Below are 22,148 nucleotides of genomic sequence, written 5' to 3'. Positions count from 1 at the left end.
CAAAGGAGCTATACTTAAAAGTATATTTTGAAGTATTGTTCGCAGCTGCAGAACATCACCATGGTGGTTAACCGTCTATGCTGAGGAGAAATTTCTTTAGCCAGAGGGTGGTGAATCTGTGGAATTTGTTGCCACAGGCAGCTGTGATGGCCTTGTCATTGGGTCCACCTAAGGTTGATAGGTTCTTGATTAGTCAGAGTGTGAAAGGTTACAGGAAGAAGGTAGGAAATTGGGGTAGAGAGGAAAATGGATCAGCCATAAAGCAATGTTGTAGTGGACTTGATAGGTCGAATAGCCCAATTCTGCTCCTGTGTCTTATGTTCTTTTGTGAGGTTTTGGTCTGTAGGAAGTAATGGCCTTTGAAGCCTGCCTGAGCTGACAAGCATCCGATTTTCTCTCAGACCTTCACTAGGATTGTTTTGTTGCTTCTTAAAATAGTCTTCCGTAGGTTGTACCTGAACTTCTTGTATAGCTCTGGACTTTAAATGCCATAGATCTAGTTCTCAGCAGGCTACAGATCTCCTGGTTCATCCACAGCTTTTGGATTGGGTATGTCTAGTATGTTCTCAAAGGCACACACTCATCCACACAGGTCTTGATGAAGTCAGTGACAACTGCAGTGTATTCATTCAGATTCAAAGATGAATCCCAGAATATTGTCCAGTCCACTGACTCAAAGCAGTCCTGAAAGGGCTTTCCCACCTCCCTTGACCATATCTCCAACAGTTTTTAATTCCGAGCAAGAAAGCTGCGAGTGAACTGCTGAGTTTTCAGAGCAAAGGGAGTTTATTACTACTCGGGTCAAAGAGAGGCAAGGCACACGATGTCAGCCAGTAGTCTGCGAAAGGTTTAAAAAGATGGCAGCCATATCCAGCGGGCTGCGTTGGAGCGGGCAGCGGAGTGAAGCAGAGTGATAGGGCTTTGGCTCAACGGGCTTAGGTGGTAATGGGATGAGGAAGGTATGTGTGTGAAGCCAGTTTTCTGTGCTCAGTGTCAGATGTGGGGGATCCTGGAGTCTCCCCGCCTCCTGGATGGCCATATCTGCACCAGGTGTGCTGAGCTGAATCTCCTGAGGGTCTGATTTAGGGAAGTGGTGATGTAGCTCGATGACCTTTGCGTGGTCATGGAGAGCGAGGAGGTGATAGAAAGGAGTTTATTGGCAGTTGGTCACACCAGGGCCACGGGAGACAAACAGGTGGGTCACAGTCAGGAGAGGGAAGGGGAAGAGTCAGGTATCAGAGAGTACCCCTGTAGCTTTACCCCTTGAAAATAAGTACTCCTGTTTGAGTACTGTTTGGGGGACAGCCTACTTGGGGGAAGTGGCAGCGGCCGTGCCTCTGGCACAGAGCCTGACCCTGTGGCTCAGAAGGGTAGGGAAAGGAAGAGGAAGGCAATAGTGATAGGGGACTCTATAGTCAGGGGTTCAGACAGGTGATTCTGTGGACACAGGAAAGAGGTGCCTCCCAGGTGCCAGGGTCCGGGATGTTTCAGATCTCGTCCAAGATATCCTGCAGTGGGAGGGAAAACAGCCAGAGGTTGAGGTATATATTGGTACCAATGACATAGGTAGGAAAAGGGAACAGGTCCTGAAAGAAGACTACAAGGAGTTAGGAAGGAAGTTGAGAAACAGGACCGCAAAGGTAGTAATCTCGGGATTACTGCCTGTGCCTCGTGACAGTGAGAATAGGAATATGATGAGGTGGAGGATGAATGCGTGGCTGAGGGATTGGAGAAGGGGGCAGGGATTCAAATTTCTGGATCATTGGAACCTATTTTGGGGCAAGTGTGACCTGTACAAAAAGGATGGGTTGCACTTGAATCCTGGAGGACCAATATCCTGGTGGGGAGGTTTGCTAAGGCTACTGGGGAGAGTTTAAACTAGAATTTAAACTCTAGTTAAATAAACAAGAATTGGATGGCTCAGGGACAGGAATGGTTACTTCAAGTACTGGGTTCTAGATGTTTCAGAAAGGGCAGAGAGGGAGGCAAAAGAGGTGGAGGAGTGGCACTGCTGATCAGAGATAGTGTCACGGCTGGAGAAAAGGTGGACACATCTCTGTGGGTGGAAGTTAGGAACAGGAAGGGTGTTAGTGGGTGTTTTTTATAGGCCGTCTAATAGTAACAGGAATATTGAGGAGCAGATAGGGAAACAGATTCTGGAAAGGCGTAATAATAACAGAGTTGTTGTGATGTGAGATTTTAATTTCCCAAATATTGACTGGCATCTCCCTAGAGTGAGGGGTTCAGATGGGGTGGAGTTTGTTAGTTGTGTTCAGGAAGGTTTCTTGACACAATATGTAGATAAGCCTACAAGAGGAGAGGTTGTACTTGATTTGGTATTGGGAACTGAACCTGGTCAGGTGTCAGATCTCTCAGTGGGAGAGCATTTTGGAGATAGTGATCACAATTCTATCTCCTTTACACTAGCATTGGAGAGAAATAGGAACAGACAAGTTAGAAAATTGGAGTAAAGGGAATTATGAGGCTATCAGGCAGGAAATTGGAAGCTTAAATTGGGAACAGATGTTCTCAGGGAAAAGTACGGAAGAAATGTGGCAAATCTTCAGGGGATATTTCCGTGGAGTTCTGTATAGGTACGTTCCAATGAGACAGGGAAGTTATGGTAGGGTACAGGAACCATGGTGTACAAAGGCTGTAATAAATCTAGTCAAGAAGAAAAGAAAAACTTACAAAAGGTTCAGAGATCTAGGTAATGTTAGAGAACTAGAAGATTATAAGCCTACTAGGAAGGAGCTTAAGAAGGAAATTAGGAGAACCAGAACAGGCCATGAGAAGGCCTTGGTGGGCAGGATTAAGGAAAACCCCAAGGCATTCTACAAGTATGTGAAGAGCAAGAGGATAAAACGTGAAAGAATAGGACCTATCAAATTTGACAGTGGGAAAGTCTGTATGGAAGCAGAGGAAATAGCAGAGGTACTTAATGAATACTTTACTTCAGTATTCACTCTGGGAAAGGATCTTGGTGATTGTAGTGATGACCTGCAGAAGACTGAAAAGCTTGAGTATGTAGATATTAGGAAAGAGGATGTGCTGGAGGTTTTGGAAAGCATCAAGTTGGTTAAGTCACCGGGACCAGACAAAATGTACCCCTGGATACTGTGGGAGTCGAGGGAGGAGATTGCTGAGCCTCTGGCGATGATCTATGCATCATCAATGGGGACGGGAGAGGTTCCGGAGGATTGGAGGGTTGCAGATGTTGTTCCTTTATTCAAGAAAGAGAGTAGAGATAGCCCAGTGAGTCTTACCTCAGTGGTTGTTAAGTTGATGGAGAAGATCCTGAGAGGCAGGATTTATGAAATTTGGAGAGGTATAATATGATTAGGAGTAGTCAGCATGGCTTTGTAAAGGGCAAGATGTGCCTTACGAGCCTGATTGAATTTTTTGAGGACGTGACTAAACACACTGATGAAAGAAGAGCAGGAGATATAGTGTATATGGATTTCAGTAAGACATTTGATAAGGTACCCCATGCAAGGCTTACTGAGAAAGTAAAGAGGCATAGGATCCAAGGGAATGTTGTTTTGTGGATCCAGAACTGGCTTGCCCACAGGCGGTAAAGAGTGGTTGTAGACAGGTCATATTCTGCATGGAGGTTGGTCACCAGTGGTGTGCCTCAGGGATCTGTTCTGGTACCCTTACTCTGCGTGATTTTTATAAATGACCTGGATGAGGAAGTGGAGGAATGGGTTAGTGAGTTTGCTGATGACACAAAGGTTGGAGGTGCTGTGGATAGTGTGGAGAGCTGTCTGAGGTTACAGCGGGACATTGATAGGATGCAAAACTGGGCTGAGAAGTGGCAGATGGAGTTCAACCCAGATAAGTGTAAAGTGGTTCATTTTGGTAGGTCAAATATGATGGCAGAATACAGTATTAATGGTAAGACTCTTGATAGTGTGGAGGATCAGAGGAATCATGGAGTCCAAGCAGATGTGCAGGTTGACTCTGTGGTTAAGAAGACGTATGTTGCATTGGCCTTCATCAATCATGGAATTGAATTTAGGAGCTGAGAGGTAATGTTGCAGCTATATAGGACCCTGGTCAGACCCCACTTGGAGTACTGTGTTCAGTTCTGGTTGCCTCACTACAGGAAGGATGTGGAAGCCATAGGAAGGGTGCAGAGGAGATTTACAAGGATTGGGGAGCATGCCTTATGAGAATAGGTTGAGTGAACTTGGCCTTTTCTCCTTGAAGCGAAGGAAGATGAGAGGTGACCTGATAGAGGTGTACGTGATGATGAGAGGCATTGATCATGTGGATAGTCAGAGGCTTTTTCCCAGGGCTGAAATGCTGAAATGGTTGCCACCAGAGGACACAGGTTTAAGGTGCTGGAGAGTAGGTACAGAGGAGAAGTCAGAGGTAAGTTTTTTGCGCAGAGAGTGGTGTGTGCATGGAATGGGCTGCCGGCAACGGTGGTGGAGGCGGGTACAATAGGGTCTTTTAAGAGACTTTTAGATAGGTACATGGAGTTTAGTAAAATAGAGGGCTATAGGTAAGCCTAGTAATTTCTGAGGTAGGGACATGTTCGGCACAACTTTGTTGTGCTGTAGGTTTTCTATGTTTCTATCTTCTTCATCCTCACAACTGGTGCTATGGCCTTTGGTCTCTGCCTTTACGCTGGGTGTAGAGCCAGGTGACCGTCTGTACACTCAGTGGATGTGAGAGAGCATGGTAGGCGTTCTTTATGGTGTATAACAGTGGTCAAGCGTGTTGGCTCCTCTGATTCCATGGATGATATACTGGTGGTAGTTGTTCGAGCTGGAAGTATCAAATTCCCTATTTTATTCTCTACTTTACTAAGTATCAACTTCCAAATCTGCTGAGGTCATTCCATAATTTGGGAAATCTTGGAAGATCATTACTAAGCACCCAGCAGCTTTGTAGACTACCACATCCAGAGGACTTATTTGATTTTAGTCTCCTTAATTTCTCCAGAGTTTTCTTATTTGTGTTAATAATTGCTTTAAGTTATTTACGGTCTTTAATTTCTCACTTTCTGGAAATACTCATCATGTCAGATGGAGTGCGTAGAGAGAAATAGAGTCAATGACCTTTTGCCAGGTTTTAATCTTATCTCCTTATTCCAGATCAACTCCCATTTGAAATTCTTTTAATCAAACTCCTAATCTGTTCAGCACACTCAAGTTATTTGCTGTCAGTGTTCCAAATATATCAGTTCAGTGCAACAGCACCGTTTCAGCTATGGTATCCCTCTTTGTATTCATATGATTGTTGTGTATTTAATATTTCAGTAATATTGTTCAATTAAACATTCTTGTCTTTTTAAATAATTCATTATGGGTTATATGTAAAAGTATGTGAATAGTATACAGCGTAACACCACTGTCATATGCGCTAAGCTCGCTTAAAATAAGAACGGAATTAGAGTCTCATTTTTGGACTCCCTTGTTTTTCTTCCAATTAGTTTTATGTCTTGAAGTTACAAAACATCACAATGATCACCTTCAAAGTGTTTGTCTAGGGTTTCAATTCTCAGGGTATCACCATTTTACATCATGGAGTGATGTTACATCTCAGGTATTAGGCTGGCTTTGAAAGCCAATGAATTAGAATGCACAGTTATTGCCTTCCAAAAGAAGTTTTTTTTTTAAATACTTTTATAATGCAGACACAGGAAAGGATAAGACAGGACCTTTATCAAGTTGACATTAACAGATGGTTTTGGAGTACTATGGTTGTTATTGCAGTGGGAATTACCACAGGGATTCTTCTGTTTGGCAGACACATCATACATTTACGCATATAAGCGAGATGTTTTCTGACGTTAGAGCTGAACTGTGGGAGGTATCATGTTCCATCTTCTCCTCACCCCACCTAAACTGTAGTTCTCTGGAAACCCAGAGTGAGTCTGGAATTTATCCGGCCTTTGCCTTTGTGTCACCTGTGGGAATTCTGACCTGTGAACCTGTGTGAGATAGTTCCCCAGTTAGAATCATAACCCTATCATAGAACACTGCAGAAAGAAAGGCAGCAACTGGCCCATTGAGTCTCAGAGGATACAATGCATCAGTCCCAAATTCTCACTCACTCCTCTGGCCTATGCTTACTTCACATTTTTTACCGGGGAAATATTTTAAGCACTTTTCCCAGAGGTGTATAATCGTAGATCATAACAATTTATTTTGTGGAAAATACTTTCAAAGCCCTTTGGTGGAAGAAATAAAGGTGTTCTAAAACAGGGAGCAAATTCAGCTTTAATGCTGTGGTACCATTTGCCAGATGGAAGCAGCTGAGACAGTTTATGGTTGGATGACTGGTCTTCCAGGCCTTCTGCTGCTGTAAATGGCCTCAATGGAGGTAAGTTCACATCCACAAATGCACAGATATCAATGATGAAAGTCATTAGTGGTGGAAAGGATATTGAATGTAAAGGAGAGGGGTTTGAAATCTCTCGGTGGACTCATCATCTAGCTCTTCTGTGGAGTGAGTGCTATCACCCTGTGAGTTGCTTTATGCCAATATGAAGTGGTTCATTGTCAGATAGACTGTGCACTGAGCTGGCACCACATTACCATTAACACGCGCCTGCAGTTCGGAAGACATGACAGAAGGAAAGATTTGTTGGACCGTAGAGGGATTATTGTAATGATGTCCGGGGGAAATGGCAAAACAGTTGTAACATGGGTATGATAATGTAGATTGTAAAAAGAATGTGTGACTGTGTGGTTTTAAGGTTGTCCAAAGAAAGAAAAATATCTGAATATTTGTTGGAAGTTTCTAGTCAACATGACATTTCAACCAACAAAATGTTGGGTCATACCTTATGGCTAGTTGCTCACACTTGCATCAGTATAGCTTAATGGTGCTTCCCACTATTGACAACTAGTGTGCTCCGAGTTCATGAGTTCTAATTCACAGGTTAACCACCAGGCCTCATCAATTACAAGATAATAAGTAAAAGTCTAGATTCCTAATGTTGCTTAACCAATGGGTTTTGTTAAAATGTACATATAGCTAGAGAGAGGAACAGGTGTTCTTGGCACTAACGTCTTCTCATAAGAATATCTTGTTAAGTGAAGCACTTGGCCATGGTCGCATCAGTGACCACAGAATTCACCAAAACAGCAACTCCAGATAGAATAGAAAGTGAGGGGAGGAAACTGGCTAAAAGATGCAAATGAAGAGCTATGAAGACCGTGGATATTAATCATTCCATTATGAATGATAGAATGCTACTTTATTGTAAATACGTTGTAGATTGATCTTCCAACCTCCATTTAGAAAGTGATAAATTACTGCTATAAATTGTGATCTAATCCAGATTAATAAAAGTCAGCACAAGATAATAAACATGAGAACTGATGCAAAGCACAGTATTCATTTAGTTATTAATTTTAACTTCACAATAGATTAAATTTATTTTGGAGGCTCTACTAAAATGGAGTTCATTAAGACACTAAATCTGCTGTGTACAGAGAAGTCTCTGAAATACTGAGAATGCTGTCCCTTAAAGGTTAGAAACAAACTTCAGCTCCAGGATGGATAAGCTCAAATGTTCGGCTTCCATAATGGACAACTTCATAAGACATAAGGAGCATAATTAGGTCAAGCCTGCTTTGCCTTTCAATCTTGCCTGATTTATTATCCTCTCAGCTCCATTCTATTGAGTTCTCCCTGTAATCTTTGATGCCCTTAATAAATTAAGACCCTATTCTACTTTAAAAATACTCAATGACTTGGCCCCCACAGCCATCTGTGACAATGAATTACACAGATTCATCACCCTCTGGCAAAAGGAATCCTTCCTCATATCTGCTCTAAAAGGATATCCTTGAATTCTGAGGTTGAGCTCTTTAGTCCTAGACTCCCCCACTATAGGAAACATCCTCACCACATCCATTCTATCAATTCAATAGGTTTCAATGGAACCCACCCTCCTCAACTCCTCCCACCAATCTTCTGAACTCCAACAAGTACAGGCATTCCTGGGATCATTACTGTGAACCTCCTCTGGACCATCTCCAATGGCAGCATATCCTTTCTCAGCTAAGGGACCCAAAACTGCACAAAATACTCCAAATGGTGACAAACCTCTGATAGTCAATTAGGTTTACTACAGGTGTGGATCTTAAACATTTGATCAACTCAAATAAATTGAACCTCACACTTACCCTTCCCTAGCCTCCACTGTTCGTTTATTCCCTTACTCATGCCATCAAGGGTTTTGACAAGATGTGATGTCTTAGGAAGGTAACAACTGTTATTAAGGATTCCCACCATCTTCTTTGATGTTACCATCAGGCAGGAGGTTTAGGAGCCTGTAGACCCACACCTCATGGTTCAACAACAGCTTCTTCCCCATCGTTCTTGAACTGACATGAAAAACCCTGTACTGTCACAGATTATATTTATTATATTTCTGTCAACTTGCACTAATGTTGTTATGTTTATTTTTGGAAATGTTGCCATGTAGATTTATGTAAATTATACACTAATTTATGCTTGTCATGTTGTAATGTACCGAGCAACTGGCGTGAAAAGCTCATTTTCATGGTGTTCATACCCTGAAAGTGTACAGTCAGAGGCCTCTTTTTTAGGTGACTCCTTTACCTAATAAAGTGGCTCCTGACTGTATGTTTGTGGCCTTCTTTTGCTATGGCCCATCCACTTCAAGGTTCGATGTGTTGAATGAACAGAGATGCTCTTTTGCACACCACCGCTGTAATGTGTGGTTATTTGAGTTACTGTCACCTTCCTGTCAGCTTAAACTAGTCTGGCCATTCTCCTCTGACCTCACTCATTAACAGGGCATTTTCACCCACGGTACTGCCACTCCCTGGATTTTCACTCACTGTTGTGTGTGAAAATCCCAGGAAATCAGCAGTTTCTGAGATACTCAAACCACTTCATAGGCACCCACAATCCTTCCACGGTCAAAATCACTTAGCCCACATTTCTTCACCATTCTGATGTCTGGTCAGAACAAAGCTGAACCTCTTGGCCAAGACTGCATGCTTTTATGCATTGAGTTGCTGTCACGTGATTGGCTGATTAGATACTTGCATTAACAAGCAGGTGTACAGATATGCCTAATAAAGTGGCCACTGAGTGTGAGCCTGTGAACTGCTCACTCACCCTTCACTCCCACTGTCCATTCCCAGTCCTCTGCTCACTCCCACCATCCATCTCCCCTTTCACTCACTCACCCTCACTCCCACTGTCCATTCCCAGTCCTCTGCTCACTCCCACCATCCATCTCCCCTTTTACTCACTCACTCATTCTCCACTCTCACCATCTATCCCTCTCTACTCTCTGCCCCCTCACTCCTTTTACCTACAATCCCCACTTCCCAATGACTGCTCCTCCCCCATTCCACAACCCTTACGTACTGAATACCTCAGTCCATATCCATCCACTCTAAGCATGACCCCAGATGTATTCACCCCAACCTGCCTCTGGACACAGCTTGGTCATACATGACACTATCTTGGATGTCATGTGATGTGTATGTGTGGTGAAGGAAATCTTCGTTCAATTGGAGAATTCCTTCTTCTTTCATGCTTGCTTCATAGATCATTATCCATAATTTGCTAAACTGGATCAACAAATTTGTGGATGACACCAAGATTAGAGGTTTAGTAAACAGCGAGGAAGACCGTCAAAGCTTGTAGTGGGATTTGGACCAGCTGGGAAAATGAGCTGAAAAATGGCAGATGGAATTTAATACAGACACGTGTGAGGTGTTGTACTTTGGGGGGAGCAACCAGGATAGGATTTGCATTGTGAAAAGTAGGTCACTGAGGAGAGCAGTTGAACAGAGGGATCAGGAATATAGATGTATATTTCCTTGGAAGTGGAGTCACAGGTAGATAGGCCTTCATAAATCAATGTATTGAGTACAAATGTTGGGATGATATGTTGAAGTTGTATAAGACGTTAGTGAGGCCTACCTTGGGGTATTGTATACAGTTCTGGTCACCTACCTACAGAAGAGATGTCAACATGATTGAAAGAGTAAATTTACAGAATGTTGCTGGGACTTGAAGAACTGGGTTATAGGGAAAGGTTGAATACGTTAGGACTTTATTCCCTGCAGCGTAGGAGAATGAGGAGAGATATGACAAAGGTGTGTTGGCGCATGGCCTAGTGGATAAGGCATCGGTCTAGTGATCTGAAGGTGTTGTGTCCTTGAGCAAAGCACTTAACAACAATTGCTCTGCAACGACACCGGTGCCAAGCTGCTTGGGTCCTAGTGCCCTTCCCTTGGACAACATCGGTGGCGTGGGGAGGGGAAGGCTTGCAGCTTGGGCAACTGCTGGTCTTCCATACAACCCTGCCCAGGCCTGCACCCTGGAAACCTTCCAAGGCGCAAATCCATGGTCTCATGAGACTAATGGATGCCTATATGACATAGGTACACAAATTTATGAGGGGTACATATAGGGTAAATGAAAACAGGCTTTTTCCACTGAGGTTGGGTAAGAGTAAAACTAGAGGTTAAGGGTGAAAGGTGAAATGTTTAAAAGTATCTTAAGGGGGAACCTTTTCACTCAGTATGGTGAGAATGTGGAATGAGCTGCCAATGGAAGTGGTAGATGTAGGTTTGATCTTATCATTTAAGAGAAATTTAGGTAAGTATGTGGATGGGAAGGGTATGTAGGACTATGTCTAGATGTGAGCTGATGGGACTAGGCATAATAATAGTTTTGCACTGACTAGGTGGGCCAAAGGGCCTGTTTCTGGGCCAAAGGGCCTACTCTATGACTCTATAAAAATACACCAACCAATTACCATCCATTTGCCACCAGCAGTTTAACAGGAGGTTTGAAGCACATATGATAACTTTCCAAGACAACATTCACAAACTATAATATTTAAGTTGTAAATTCTCTATCAGAGAACACACTTTGATGGGCACAATATAGGAGAACACAAACATTGGATCATGGACAACACACAAAATGCTGGAGCAACTCAACAGAGGGAAATGGACAGTTGTAATTTTGGGTAGAGATCACACACAGATATCTTGCTAGGTCTGGAAGAGGAATTGAAGAAGAAACCTGACAAACAGAACAAGAGAGAGAAGGACCTTTCTCTGTGGGATGATATCCTGTTCCAGCTCCATCAGGACTTACTCCACTTGGATCCAATGTGTTCACTCTTTTAATCATCCTGAGATCCAACACATTGTGTCCCCAGTCATTTATGGCACCAGGCAGTAGCTTTGAAGAGCTGACAAAAATGTCACAAAAGTTCAAACTTTGGAACTGAGCACCCTCCCAAAACTTGTGTGCTGAACTAACATGCCTTTTACCATTCAGCAGCTGTTCTTCTCTTTACCAAGACCACATCTGTAATTTACCTGCAAGATCTGTACGAGCATCATCTGTGTCCTCTTCTTTCTGTTTCTTGTCAGCATTCTTTACTTCAGGAACATAAAAGTCACTCTGACGTGCCAAAGGGCAGACATAGTAGATAATTTCCCCACAGTAGATCTCCAGACAGGGGTGAGCACATAGCTTCCGTTCCTAAAGAATAAGAAACAAAGCATTGAGGGAAGTGGAAACATACTGAACTAACTTCAGGGTCAATATCTGTGAGATAGCTGTAGATTTAGAGTTGACAGGAGGTTAGATGTTGGTGAGAGCTTGGTCAAAGAACTCACCAACGCAAAGTACTCATCATAATACATAGCGCAGGAAACATAAGGTTAAAATAAATTAGGAATTAGATATCCAGGGAAAGTTATATTAAGATTAAACTGTACTGGATCGATTACAAAAATGTGATAAGTGCACGTGACTATTGATTATGTGGTGAATTAAACAGGTCTCCTACAGATGGGAGGCTCTCTCTTTTTGTGCAGGCTTTCAAGAGCATGTGTTTTTGTCTTAGAAGGCCCAGTTCAACGCTCCCATACTGTCAGTTGAACAGTGTGTGCCGTGGCTAACGTAACTCAGTAAAAATATTTGATCCGACTATTCCGTTGTTGTTTGTGAATATATAACAGACACATGGATGAAATGGCATAGACAGCAAATTCAGCCCGGTGGAACTGCAACAGAATTTTCCACAAACTAGCACTATACTTCTGAAGTTCAGTTCCTTTGAAGGGGAATCCAACCCCCCCCCCCCATACACACACATAATGGTTCTGTGTTGTATTAACATAAAGAGAACCTGAAGGCAATTCAGAATTAGATGTAAGAAAACTGAGCCAGAAAGCCAGATGTTAGCTGAAAAATGGACTTAGAAGAAGATTTTAAGGAAAGAAATAGTTCACCATCAGAAGTCGTTAAGCTTTTTTCTGTTTAGAGATACAGCCTAGGTAACAGGCCCTTCTAGACCACAGGCCTGCACTGCCCAATTACACCCAGGTGACCAATTAACCTACTAACTGGAATGTTTTTGGAGTGTGGAAGCCTCATTGCTGAATGTGGAACTGCAATGGGTGCAGAGGTTCATAACCACATTCTCCTCACTACAATCATGAATAGTTTTCAGTGGCATTTCGTTAGCTGAAAAACTCCTTGGTGGTGATCTGAATCTGTAAAAGGTTTTACAAAAATACCTTTTTTTTATTATTCATCTTGAATATGTGTTTTTGTATCCGTTTCTGACCATGTTTCTGCAGATATGTCAGATATAGAGCACCTGCAGCTCCTTTGATTGTCAAGAGATTTTCTTTAAGTTTTGTTTATAAGGTCATAGAACATAGAAACAAGCCCTTCAGCCCAAATTGTCCAAGTTAATCATGATACTCATCTAAACTAGTCCCATCTGCCTGCATTTTGCCCACATTGCTACCAATTGTACCTGTCCAAATGGCATTTAAATGTTGTTAATGCAGCTGCTTCAAACACTTCTTTGGCAACTCATTCCATATACAAGCCACACACTGGTGAAAAAGTTGTCCATCAGGTTCCTATTAAGTCTCTCTCCTATACTGTCCAACCCATACCCTTTAGTTCTTGATTCCACAATTCTGGGAAAAAAAAATTCTGATGATTTTATATAGCGCGCATGTTGATCTTTGAAAACTTTTTAAAAATGCCAACCAATCTGTCAACTGGCAGCTTATTGGCTGGGTAGCTTATTCAAGATGAATTCTGTACCATTTAGACAGTAAGACAGGATTCCAGTCCTGTCTGATTGAGTATCTCACACTCAGAATAGCTGCCCCAAGCAGTGTCCTGATAACTGCTGTCACTCAAGGAATCTTCTACAGCCCAGCCCAGCTGACAATAATGTGTAGACACATTGATTCCAACCCAGCAAAGTGCTTTATATACGTATTGCCAGAAATTGATCAAAGCAGAAGTTGGCTTCCTCTTCATTCATTTTCATTTCTTGTTCCATATTAAAATTTATAGGCTTAAAGAATTTCAGCACAATTACTATATTTAAACATCTATTAATTCTATTTAAAACATAGAGCATAGAAAATCACAGCACAGAAATGGACCCTTCAGCCCACAATGTTGTACCAAACTAAACTAGTAATTAAATGCCTCACTAAATTAATCCCTCTGCCTACATAATGTCTGTATCCCTCCATTCTCTGTGCATTCATGTGCCTGTAAGAGCCTCATAAATGTCTCTAACATATTTGCCCCCAGTACCACCCCTGGCTGTACACCCACCATTCTCTGTGTAAAAAGCTTATTTTGCACATATCCTTTGAACTTTACATTTCTCACCTCAAATGCTTGCTTTCTAGTATTAGATGTTTCAACCCTAGAAAAAGATACCAGCTGTCTTGTCTATCAATGCCGCTCATAATCTTATAAATTTCTATGAGGTCTTCTCTCAGCCTCCATCGGCCTAGAGAAAACAACTCAAGTTTATCCACAGTCTCCTTTATTGCACTAATTTGCATATTGGCTTTTAGTTGTGATCAGAAATGATCAAATATTAAGGTTGTATATCAGAGATTTCAGCTTAATTTTCATCTTCTATGATAAATCGGGAATATAATCCAAGTGATTCAATACTGAGTAAATTTTAATTTCAATCCCATATAACACAAAAGAACTGATCAACAGGAATAAATTTGTGGACACTTACTCACCGATAATCTAGTAAACAACAACCAGCACCAGCTCGTAAAAACAATTAGATGAGAATTACCACATCATCTTTTTCATTATTTTCTCAACCCAAAGTTACACAACAGCTGCATTACGGAAATTCTCCTCTGTGAAGAAGGGTGTGATCTCTAACAATGATATTTCAGACCCCATCACTATTTCTACCCTTGCATTCTGTCATCCTCCTGTCAGCTTGAACCAGTCTGGCCATATTCCTCTGACCTCTCTTATTAACAAGGTATTTTTATCCTCAGAACTGCTACTCATTGGATGTTTTTTTGTTTTGAGCACCATTCTCTGTAAATTCTTGTCATGGAAACACTAACTAAGAACACCAGAGTGACCAAGTTTTGTTTTAAGAGTTTATTAACATGATATCATGGAGAGTCTGCAGCAGTCTCCACCGCCACCAGAACTCTGAATTCTAGGTTTTACAAAGCTCATCACATAACTTTTTTTGGCATCCCACAGTCAGTACATGATCAATTGCTTAAAAGACATGTCAATTATTTCTCAGCATGAATCTAACAGTCCTCTTTGTTCCCTGTTATCAGGGCTCATAATTTACCCCTAGACACATCCTCCCTCCTGGTTCCAAGGGCCTGGTATCTTATTGGAGTTCCTGGTACTGCGCTTATCATCCACGGTTTTTCTCGATTCGCATGAGCAGTCTTCAGCCCAGCTGTCCCAGAATGGTCAAATATCCCATCAGACACTAGTTTTAACCATTTCTAACACAACACTAGACACTATTTTGCAAGAAAATCCCAGGGGATTAGTGGTTTCTAAAACCACTCAAACCACCCTATCTGGCACCAACAATCATTCCAATGTCAAAGTCATTTAGATCACATTTCTTCTGCATTCTGATGTTTGGTCTGAACAACACCAGAGCCTCTTGACCACGTCTGCATGCCTTCATACACTGAGCTGCTGCTGTGTGATTGGCTGATTAGATATTTGCTCTAACGAGCAGGTGTACAGGTATATCTAATAAAGTGGCCACTCAGTGTATTTCACCGTCAGATGTCACTCAATGGTTCTGTAATGTTCTATCAATATAATTATATTCAGTGTAACTATCTAAAGGTATCCACGGTTACTTATCTCACAGCATGATATTTATCCCTCATCTTTATTATCAAGTTTCAATAATCAAAATGAGACACAAACATAATCGTTTTATATCCCTCCTTGAATAGCAAGCCATTCAATTCTCATTCTGACTGCACAATATCCTTTTCTTTCTCTTCATGGATCATATTGAACATGTAACCTAGCCTATTTCAGCACAGCATTAAGGTTCATGAGTGCAAAGCCAAGTGCACTGTGATTTGAAAGGCAGTGGGCAAAATTAAAATTAAGTTTTCAGCACCGAAAACATCCTTCTACATAGTTTCCAAACACATCTTATTTATTCCAGATGCAATATATTAAAAACTAATCAGACAATGAGGTTTAATTATATATGGTGTTCATTGCAATATTAGAATGTAGCTGAATGCAGAGTTGCACCAATGTGAATTGTGAGTTCAGAAACACAAGTTGTAAAACATTCTCTTTAAATTACATTTTTGTAAAAACAACTTACTTATAAAAATTGCCTTCATTAGTTCCAGAACATTTCAAAATTATTCACATACAAAAATAATTTAAAGCCCAGTGAGTGCAGGCAGGGAACTGTTTGCAGCCATTGTAACTGTAAGAGGTGATATTACTCATGCAGTGAAAACATTTCATAGATGTGACATCAATTATTGAATAAATTAATGTCCTACTATATTTGATATATATCTATATATATATTCTTATTGTATAAAACTGTAGTGCTGGGAGAACTTCCTGTCAAGTAGATGTCATGCTTCTATGTCACGGTGACATAGATAAGTTTCTTGCAGTTGAGTAGCTGGTGGGAATGCAAAATGAACCAGACACCTAAAATAGTTAAGGAAAATCTTGTAAGAATCTGAGTAAAACAAAGAAGAAAGCCATCTGGCACACTGAGCTCCTGCCAGCTCTTTGAAACGGCTGTCCAATTACCTGCACTCCAAGCTGTCCTACACTCAGGTTGTTTTCCATTAAGCTGTAAATTTTGTTCAACTACTTCTTGTGTTTACGTAGCACCATTATGCAAGTAGCTTGCCGTCATATTTGTTTGATAATATTTTGTGAGTTTGTCATGAAATATTATCAAACAAAATATGACAGTACATTATTGTAAAAATCTGGGTCAAAGAGGTAGTTTATAAGGAGAAGACAAAGTTCATCATGTCTGGAGATTATGGTGTGGGGAACTTGAACAATGATAGCATTCCGGAGACCAAACTGGGTGACAGGGAAGATTATCAAGTTACAGGAGAACTGCAGACAGGAAGAAAGACAAGACCATGAAATATGAGGGCAAAGGTATGAATGTTAAAATAAAGCTGCTGTGCAACTGGGACTGTGGGTCTGAATGGATGAATAATTCGGGTCATTAGCAGACATCAGGGTTAGTTCCATTTGAAACCGTGAAGCAATTTATTTCCTGCAGCCACTGGTTGAACTCATTCACCGGGTTTTGGGAATGTTTCAAAAACTATAGTGGAGCATCCTCAGATGCAACTCTAAGAGCATCAGTTAACAAGGTAGAGAGCATGAGAGAGAATATGTACTGACATAAGTGCCATAAATGCAGTGTCGCAAGAAGTTTAATGATCTCAAAGTTATGTCAATGCAGACAGCAACAAATCCTACCTTCCAATAACTCACTACCAGCTGCCCATACTGCTTTACGTCAAACACTGCCTTCAGTTGCCAAGTGACATCTTCTGTCAATCACTCACCATATACTCACATCATTAAACACTGGACACATCTGCTTCTCACTGCTTCCACACGCCACCAGTTACTGAATTATGGCAGTGACATTATATTTGCAACATACAGGCCAGCAGGGACATGCTTAGGTCCAAATCTCACTAGACTAGACAGCAGAGTGCTACAGCTGCTACAGATCTGTGACACTCTCCACCCTACTTCCTTCAAGAAAACTAAGACATGTCCAAAGGTTTTTTTTCACTTTTGACTGATACCAAACTTAGAATTTTTGATTCTTATTGTATCTAATTTTTCCACTACCTCCCTTTCACTGTGCAATTGGTAGCAACAACTTCCTCAGTGAAGTTGGACATAAGTATTGATTTGGTATCTTTAACAATCCAAGATCATCTTCCTTTTAGATCCCTTAACAGAATCATTGACATTTGTCGTTAAGTTTGTTGTTTTGCATCAGCAGTACAGTGCAATACATAAAATATACTTAAAAATATAATAAGAAATATGGAAATGTAAGTAGTGCAAGAAGAGATTTAAGGGTCAAAGACAAGTAGCATTCATGGGTTCATAGACTGTTCAGATATCTGATTGTGGTGTGGAGATGAAGAAGCTGTTCCTAAAATATTGAATGTGTGTATCCTCAGGTTCCTGTACCTCCTCCCTAATGATAGCAATGAGAAAAGGGTACGTCCTGGCTGGTGGGGGTCCATATTAATGGACACCACCTTTTTGAGATATCATCTTTTGAAGATGTTCTCAATGCTGGGGAGGCTAGTGCTCAATAAGATCCCTTACTGATGAGTCTTTTTGATAACTATCTTTGTACTGACTATAGAGTAATAAAATATTTTTGTTTCTGTTTAACATTGCCTATTAATCTGTTTCTCTCTCATTTCCTTACCCAGTGCCCTGAATACATTCTCTGCCATGTTACTATTCAACATGTACTGTATTATAATAACCAAGTTTGTCAATTACTCTAATTAGAGGCAGATAATATAATGTTATTTTGATAACTGTCAATTCTTTAATTTGACTATTGGTCCTGTTACACGTAAGCATAACTATGCCTTGGTGACTTCCTAATGTTGTACATTCATCCATAGTAAAAACCCTGACAGGCCTTGCTATTGTACTGTATACCCATCTATGGCTATTGCATTACCAGCTCCCTGCTACACTGGGCACCTGACAGCACAGTAGGAGATTATTACAAGTACTATAGCAGTTTTTCATCCACTTTTAATTAGTACATTTACTTTGTTTCTTCCAACACATCTGGTTTGTCTCCTGCTGGGTTAATCAGTAAGGTAAAGAACTGCATTTCACATAATTTTGTTTTACTCTCTCTGCATTTTGTGTTGAATCCTGCTTTGCAAATTTAAAGGTAGAGGTGAGCGTCCTTGTCTAAAAAAGCTCTGTAGGTGGCTTTCCAATGATGTCTCATGTCAAAGGTCTCCGTTCTGCTTCCCGTTTGACAAGTTCTCAGTTTTCAAAGCTGATTAAAGTATCTTCATTAAGTTTATAGTTTTGTCAATCCTTAGTGAATTCACTCATTGCCAAGATTGATACTGACATACCTTGTCTCTAATTCTCAAGGGACATCCGAATGGAATATGCTAAGAGTCTTTCCATACTTTAAGAATAATACGAGAAAGCTTCACACATTGCACAACACAAACTGTCCTTTGTTTATCTTGACACTACCCACAAGCTTGCACCAGGAATACTACTGATCAAGCTGCTACCATTACCTTTCAACGCTGTTCTTTCATAACAAACTCTTGCCCATAAGATATTGGGGAAGAATTAGGCCATTCAGCCCATTTAGTCTGCTCTGCCATTCCATTGTGTCTGATTTACAGTATAATCCCTCTCAATCCCATTCTGCTCCTTTCTTCCCATAACCGCCGGTGCCCTTACTAATCAATAACGTATCAACCTGTGCTATCAGGCGCCCAGATGCCAATGACTTGACCTCTACAGATTCACCACCTTCTGGCTGAAGAAATTCTTCCTCTCTCTGTTCAAAAAGGATGTCTTTGTACTCTGAAACTGTGCCCTCCAATCCTAGGCTCTCCCATTATAGGGAACTTCCTTTCCACATCCATTCTATCTAAGCCTTTCAATATTTGATAGGTTCCATCGTGCTCATCCTTCATTCTTCTAAACTCCAGTGAGTACAGGCCCAGGGCCATCAAAGCCCTCATACACTAACCCTTTAAGTGTCTGCATCCTAGTAAGGAATTCCACAAGCAGAATCTTGGAACTGATTTTTGTCTTCCACTCAATGCTCAAGTCTAAGTCCAACCCAGATATTAGCTAGAGAAGGATTCTTCACACAGGCAGCTAAATATTCTGAAAGATTGATATTAAGTCTCAGTTATGTGCTGACTTTGAATTTCTAGGTTACCGCTGTTATATGTAGGTATTCAAGGATCAAGGAGAAAATGTGAATAAGAGATCACTTAGTTGCCATACAAGTTCACAAGCTTGGTAAAGTTAAAAATTCAAAGTTAATTTATTATCAAACTACATATATATCACCATTTGCAACCTTGAGATTCATTCTCTTATGGGCATACTCAATAAATCTATTATTGAATAATAAGCATAAAAGAATCAAGGAAAGACAGCATCAACTTAGTGTGCAGAAGATAACAAACTGTGCAAATACAAGAACAAACAAACAAACAAACAAACAAATAAATAAATAAATAAATAAATAAATAACAAGAACATTAGAGTCCCTGAAAGTGAGTCAATAGGCTGTGGGAACATTTCAAAGATGTAGCAAGTCAAGTTGAGTGAAGTTATCCCCTTTGTTAGTTCAATAGTTGAGGGGTAATAATTGTTCCCGAACATGGTAATGTAAATTCTGAGGCTCCTGGACCTTCTTCCTGAGGGAAGCAGCAAGAAGGGAGCATGACCTGGCTGGTGGATGCTGCTTTCCTGTGACAACACTTCATGTACATGTTGTTGCTAATCTGAACTGACTGGGTCTGCAAGTGAGGAAATTGAGAATCCAATTGCAGAAGCAGTATTGAAGCCAAGGTCTTAAAGCTTCTTGATTAGCTACATAGTAGATTAGCTACATAGTAGATGATAGTATTGAATGCTGAGCTGTAGTCAATAAAGAACATCCTAATGTATGCACCTTTGCTGTCCAGATGTTCCAGGGTTGAGTGAAGGGCCAATGAGATGGAATCTGCTGTGGCATATCAGTTGAAGGCTTTCATTATTTGGGGGATAGAGTTCAAGAATCGCGAAGTAATGTTGCAGCTCTATAAAACCCTAGTTAGACTACATTTGGAATATTGTGTTCATTTTTGGTTGCCTCTTTATAGAAAGGATATGGAAGTTTTAGAGAGGGTGCAGAGGAGTTTTACCAGCGTGCTGCCTGGATTAGAGAGCAAATCTTATGAGGTTAAGTTGAGCAAGCTAGGGTTTAGCTTTCTGGAGTGAAAGAGGATGAGAGGTGACTATATAGAGATGTACACAATGTCAAAAGGCATAGATCAAGTGGATAGCTCGAGATTTTTTCCCAGGGTGACAATGAATACAAGAGGGCATAATTTTAAGGTGATTGGAGGAAAGTATGAGGGGATGTCAGAGGTAAGTTATTTACACAGAGAGTGGTAAGTGGTAGAGGCAGATACATTATGGGCATTTAAACACATCTTAGATAGGCATATGGATGAAGGGCTATGAAGGATGAAACAGTTAGATTGATTTTAATGTAGGTTAAAAGGTTGGCACAACATTGTGGACCAAAGGGCCTGTACTATGCTCTAGTGTTCTATGTTCTATGTTAATTCCATGATGTCTGTAACTGGTCCGTTCATTATAAAACCAAAGCTCAAAGGTGAAGTTAGATCTTAATGTGAAATGTAACAAAAAAACACAAGTAGTCTCAGGAACAAAGGGGGTAGTAGTTTACTGCTGGGCCTAGAATACAGGAAGGAGAAAGTTTCTTGTACATCAGCCAGCATACAGCAGTGAGGTGTATGTGTTTATCTGTTAGATGAGGACACAGCCTCATGGGACTCAACCTGCTTCCTCTAGTTGGATGTTTAAGTTGTTTTAAGGGTCAAAGTGGACTATTTGACTAGTTTGATTGAATAGTTGAGATGGAAGATATTTGATAAGCTTGCACAAACAGGATTATTACATAGAAACATAGAAAACCTACAGTACAATACAGGCCCTTCAACTCACAAAGTTGTGCCAAACATGTCCCTACCTTAGAAATTACTAGACTTACCCACAGCCCTCTATTTTTCCAACCTCCATATACCTATTCAAAAGTCCCTTAAAAGATCCTATCGTATGGATCGCATTGGGAGCGGGCAGCAGAGTGAAAGGGCTTTTGCTCCACGGGCTTCGGTGGTAACTGGACGAGGTGAGGCAGTTGTTGATTGGAAAAGAAGTTACTATGTGTGTGAGGCCAGTTTTCTGTGGTCGGTGTCAGATGTGGGAGGTCCTGGAGTCTCCCAGCATCCCGGACGGCCATATCTGAAGGGTCTTGACCCGAAACATTGACTGCTTCTTTCAATGGATGCTGCCCGACCTGCTGAGTTCATCCAGCTTTTTTGTACGTCTTGATTTGACCATAGCATCTGCAGTGTACTTTGTGTTGGCCATATCTGCACCCGGTGCATTGAGATGCAACTCCTAAGGGACCGTGTTAGGGAACTGGAGCTGCAGCTCGATGACCTTCGTATGGTCAGGGAGAGTGAGGAGGTGATAGAGAGGAGTTACAGACAGGCGGTCACTCCAGGGCCATGGGGGACAGAGATATGGGTCACAGTCAGGAGAGGGAAGGGGAAGAGTCAGGTATTAGAGAACACACCTGTGGCTATACCCCTTGACAGTAAATACTCCTGTTTGAGTACTGTTGGGGGGGGACAGCCTACCTGGGGGAAGCGACAGTGGCCGTGCCTCTGGTACAGAGTCTGGCCCTGTGGCTCAGAAGGGTAGGGAAAGGAAGAGGAAGGCAGTAGTGATAGGGGACTCTATAGTCAGGGGTTCAGACAGGTGATTCTGTGGACACAGGAAATAAACTCGGATGGTAGTTTGCCTCCCAGGTGCCAGGGTCCGGGATGTTTCTGATCGTGTCCAAGATATCCTGTAGTGGGAGGGAGAACAGCCAGAGGTCGTGGTACATATTGGTACCAATGACATAGGTAGGAAAAGGGAAGAGGTCCTGAAAGAAGACTACAGGGAGTTAGGAAGGAAGTTGAAAAGCAGGACCTCAA

The 22,148-nt window shown here is 41.3% G+C and overlaps 1 protein-coding gene across 1 annotated transcript in view; it reads right to left on the bottom strand.

The window, feature by feature from the left end:
- Positions 1 to 22,148, bottom strand: part of LOC132377975 (testis-expressed protein 264 homolog) — a 440,098-nt gene that overhangs the window by 67,121 nt on the left and 350,829 nt on the right. Inside the window, exon 3 of the mRNA XM_059944541.1 lies at positions 11,346 to 11,511. Within this exon, the coding sequence (XP_059800524.1) occupies positions 11,346 to 11,511 (166 nt within the window). The remainder of the gene's footprint in view (positions 1 to 11,345; positions 11,512 to 22,148) is intronic.

The sequence above is a fragment of the Hypanus sabinus genome, chromosome 19, assembly GCF_030144855.1.
Source record: "Hypanus sabinus isolate sHypSab1 chromosome 19, sHypSab1.hap1, whole genome shotgun sequence".
NCBI classification, from domain to species: domain Eukaryota; kingdom Metazoa; phylum Chordata; class Chondrichthyes; order Myliobatiformes; family Dasyatidae; genus Hypanus; species Hypanus sabinus.
Note: the sequence above shows the minus strand (reverse complement) of the source record. Positions and strands in the feature narration are given on the sequence as shown.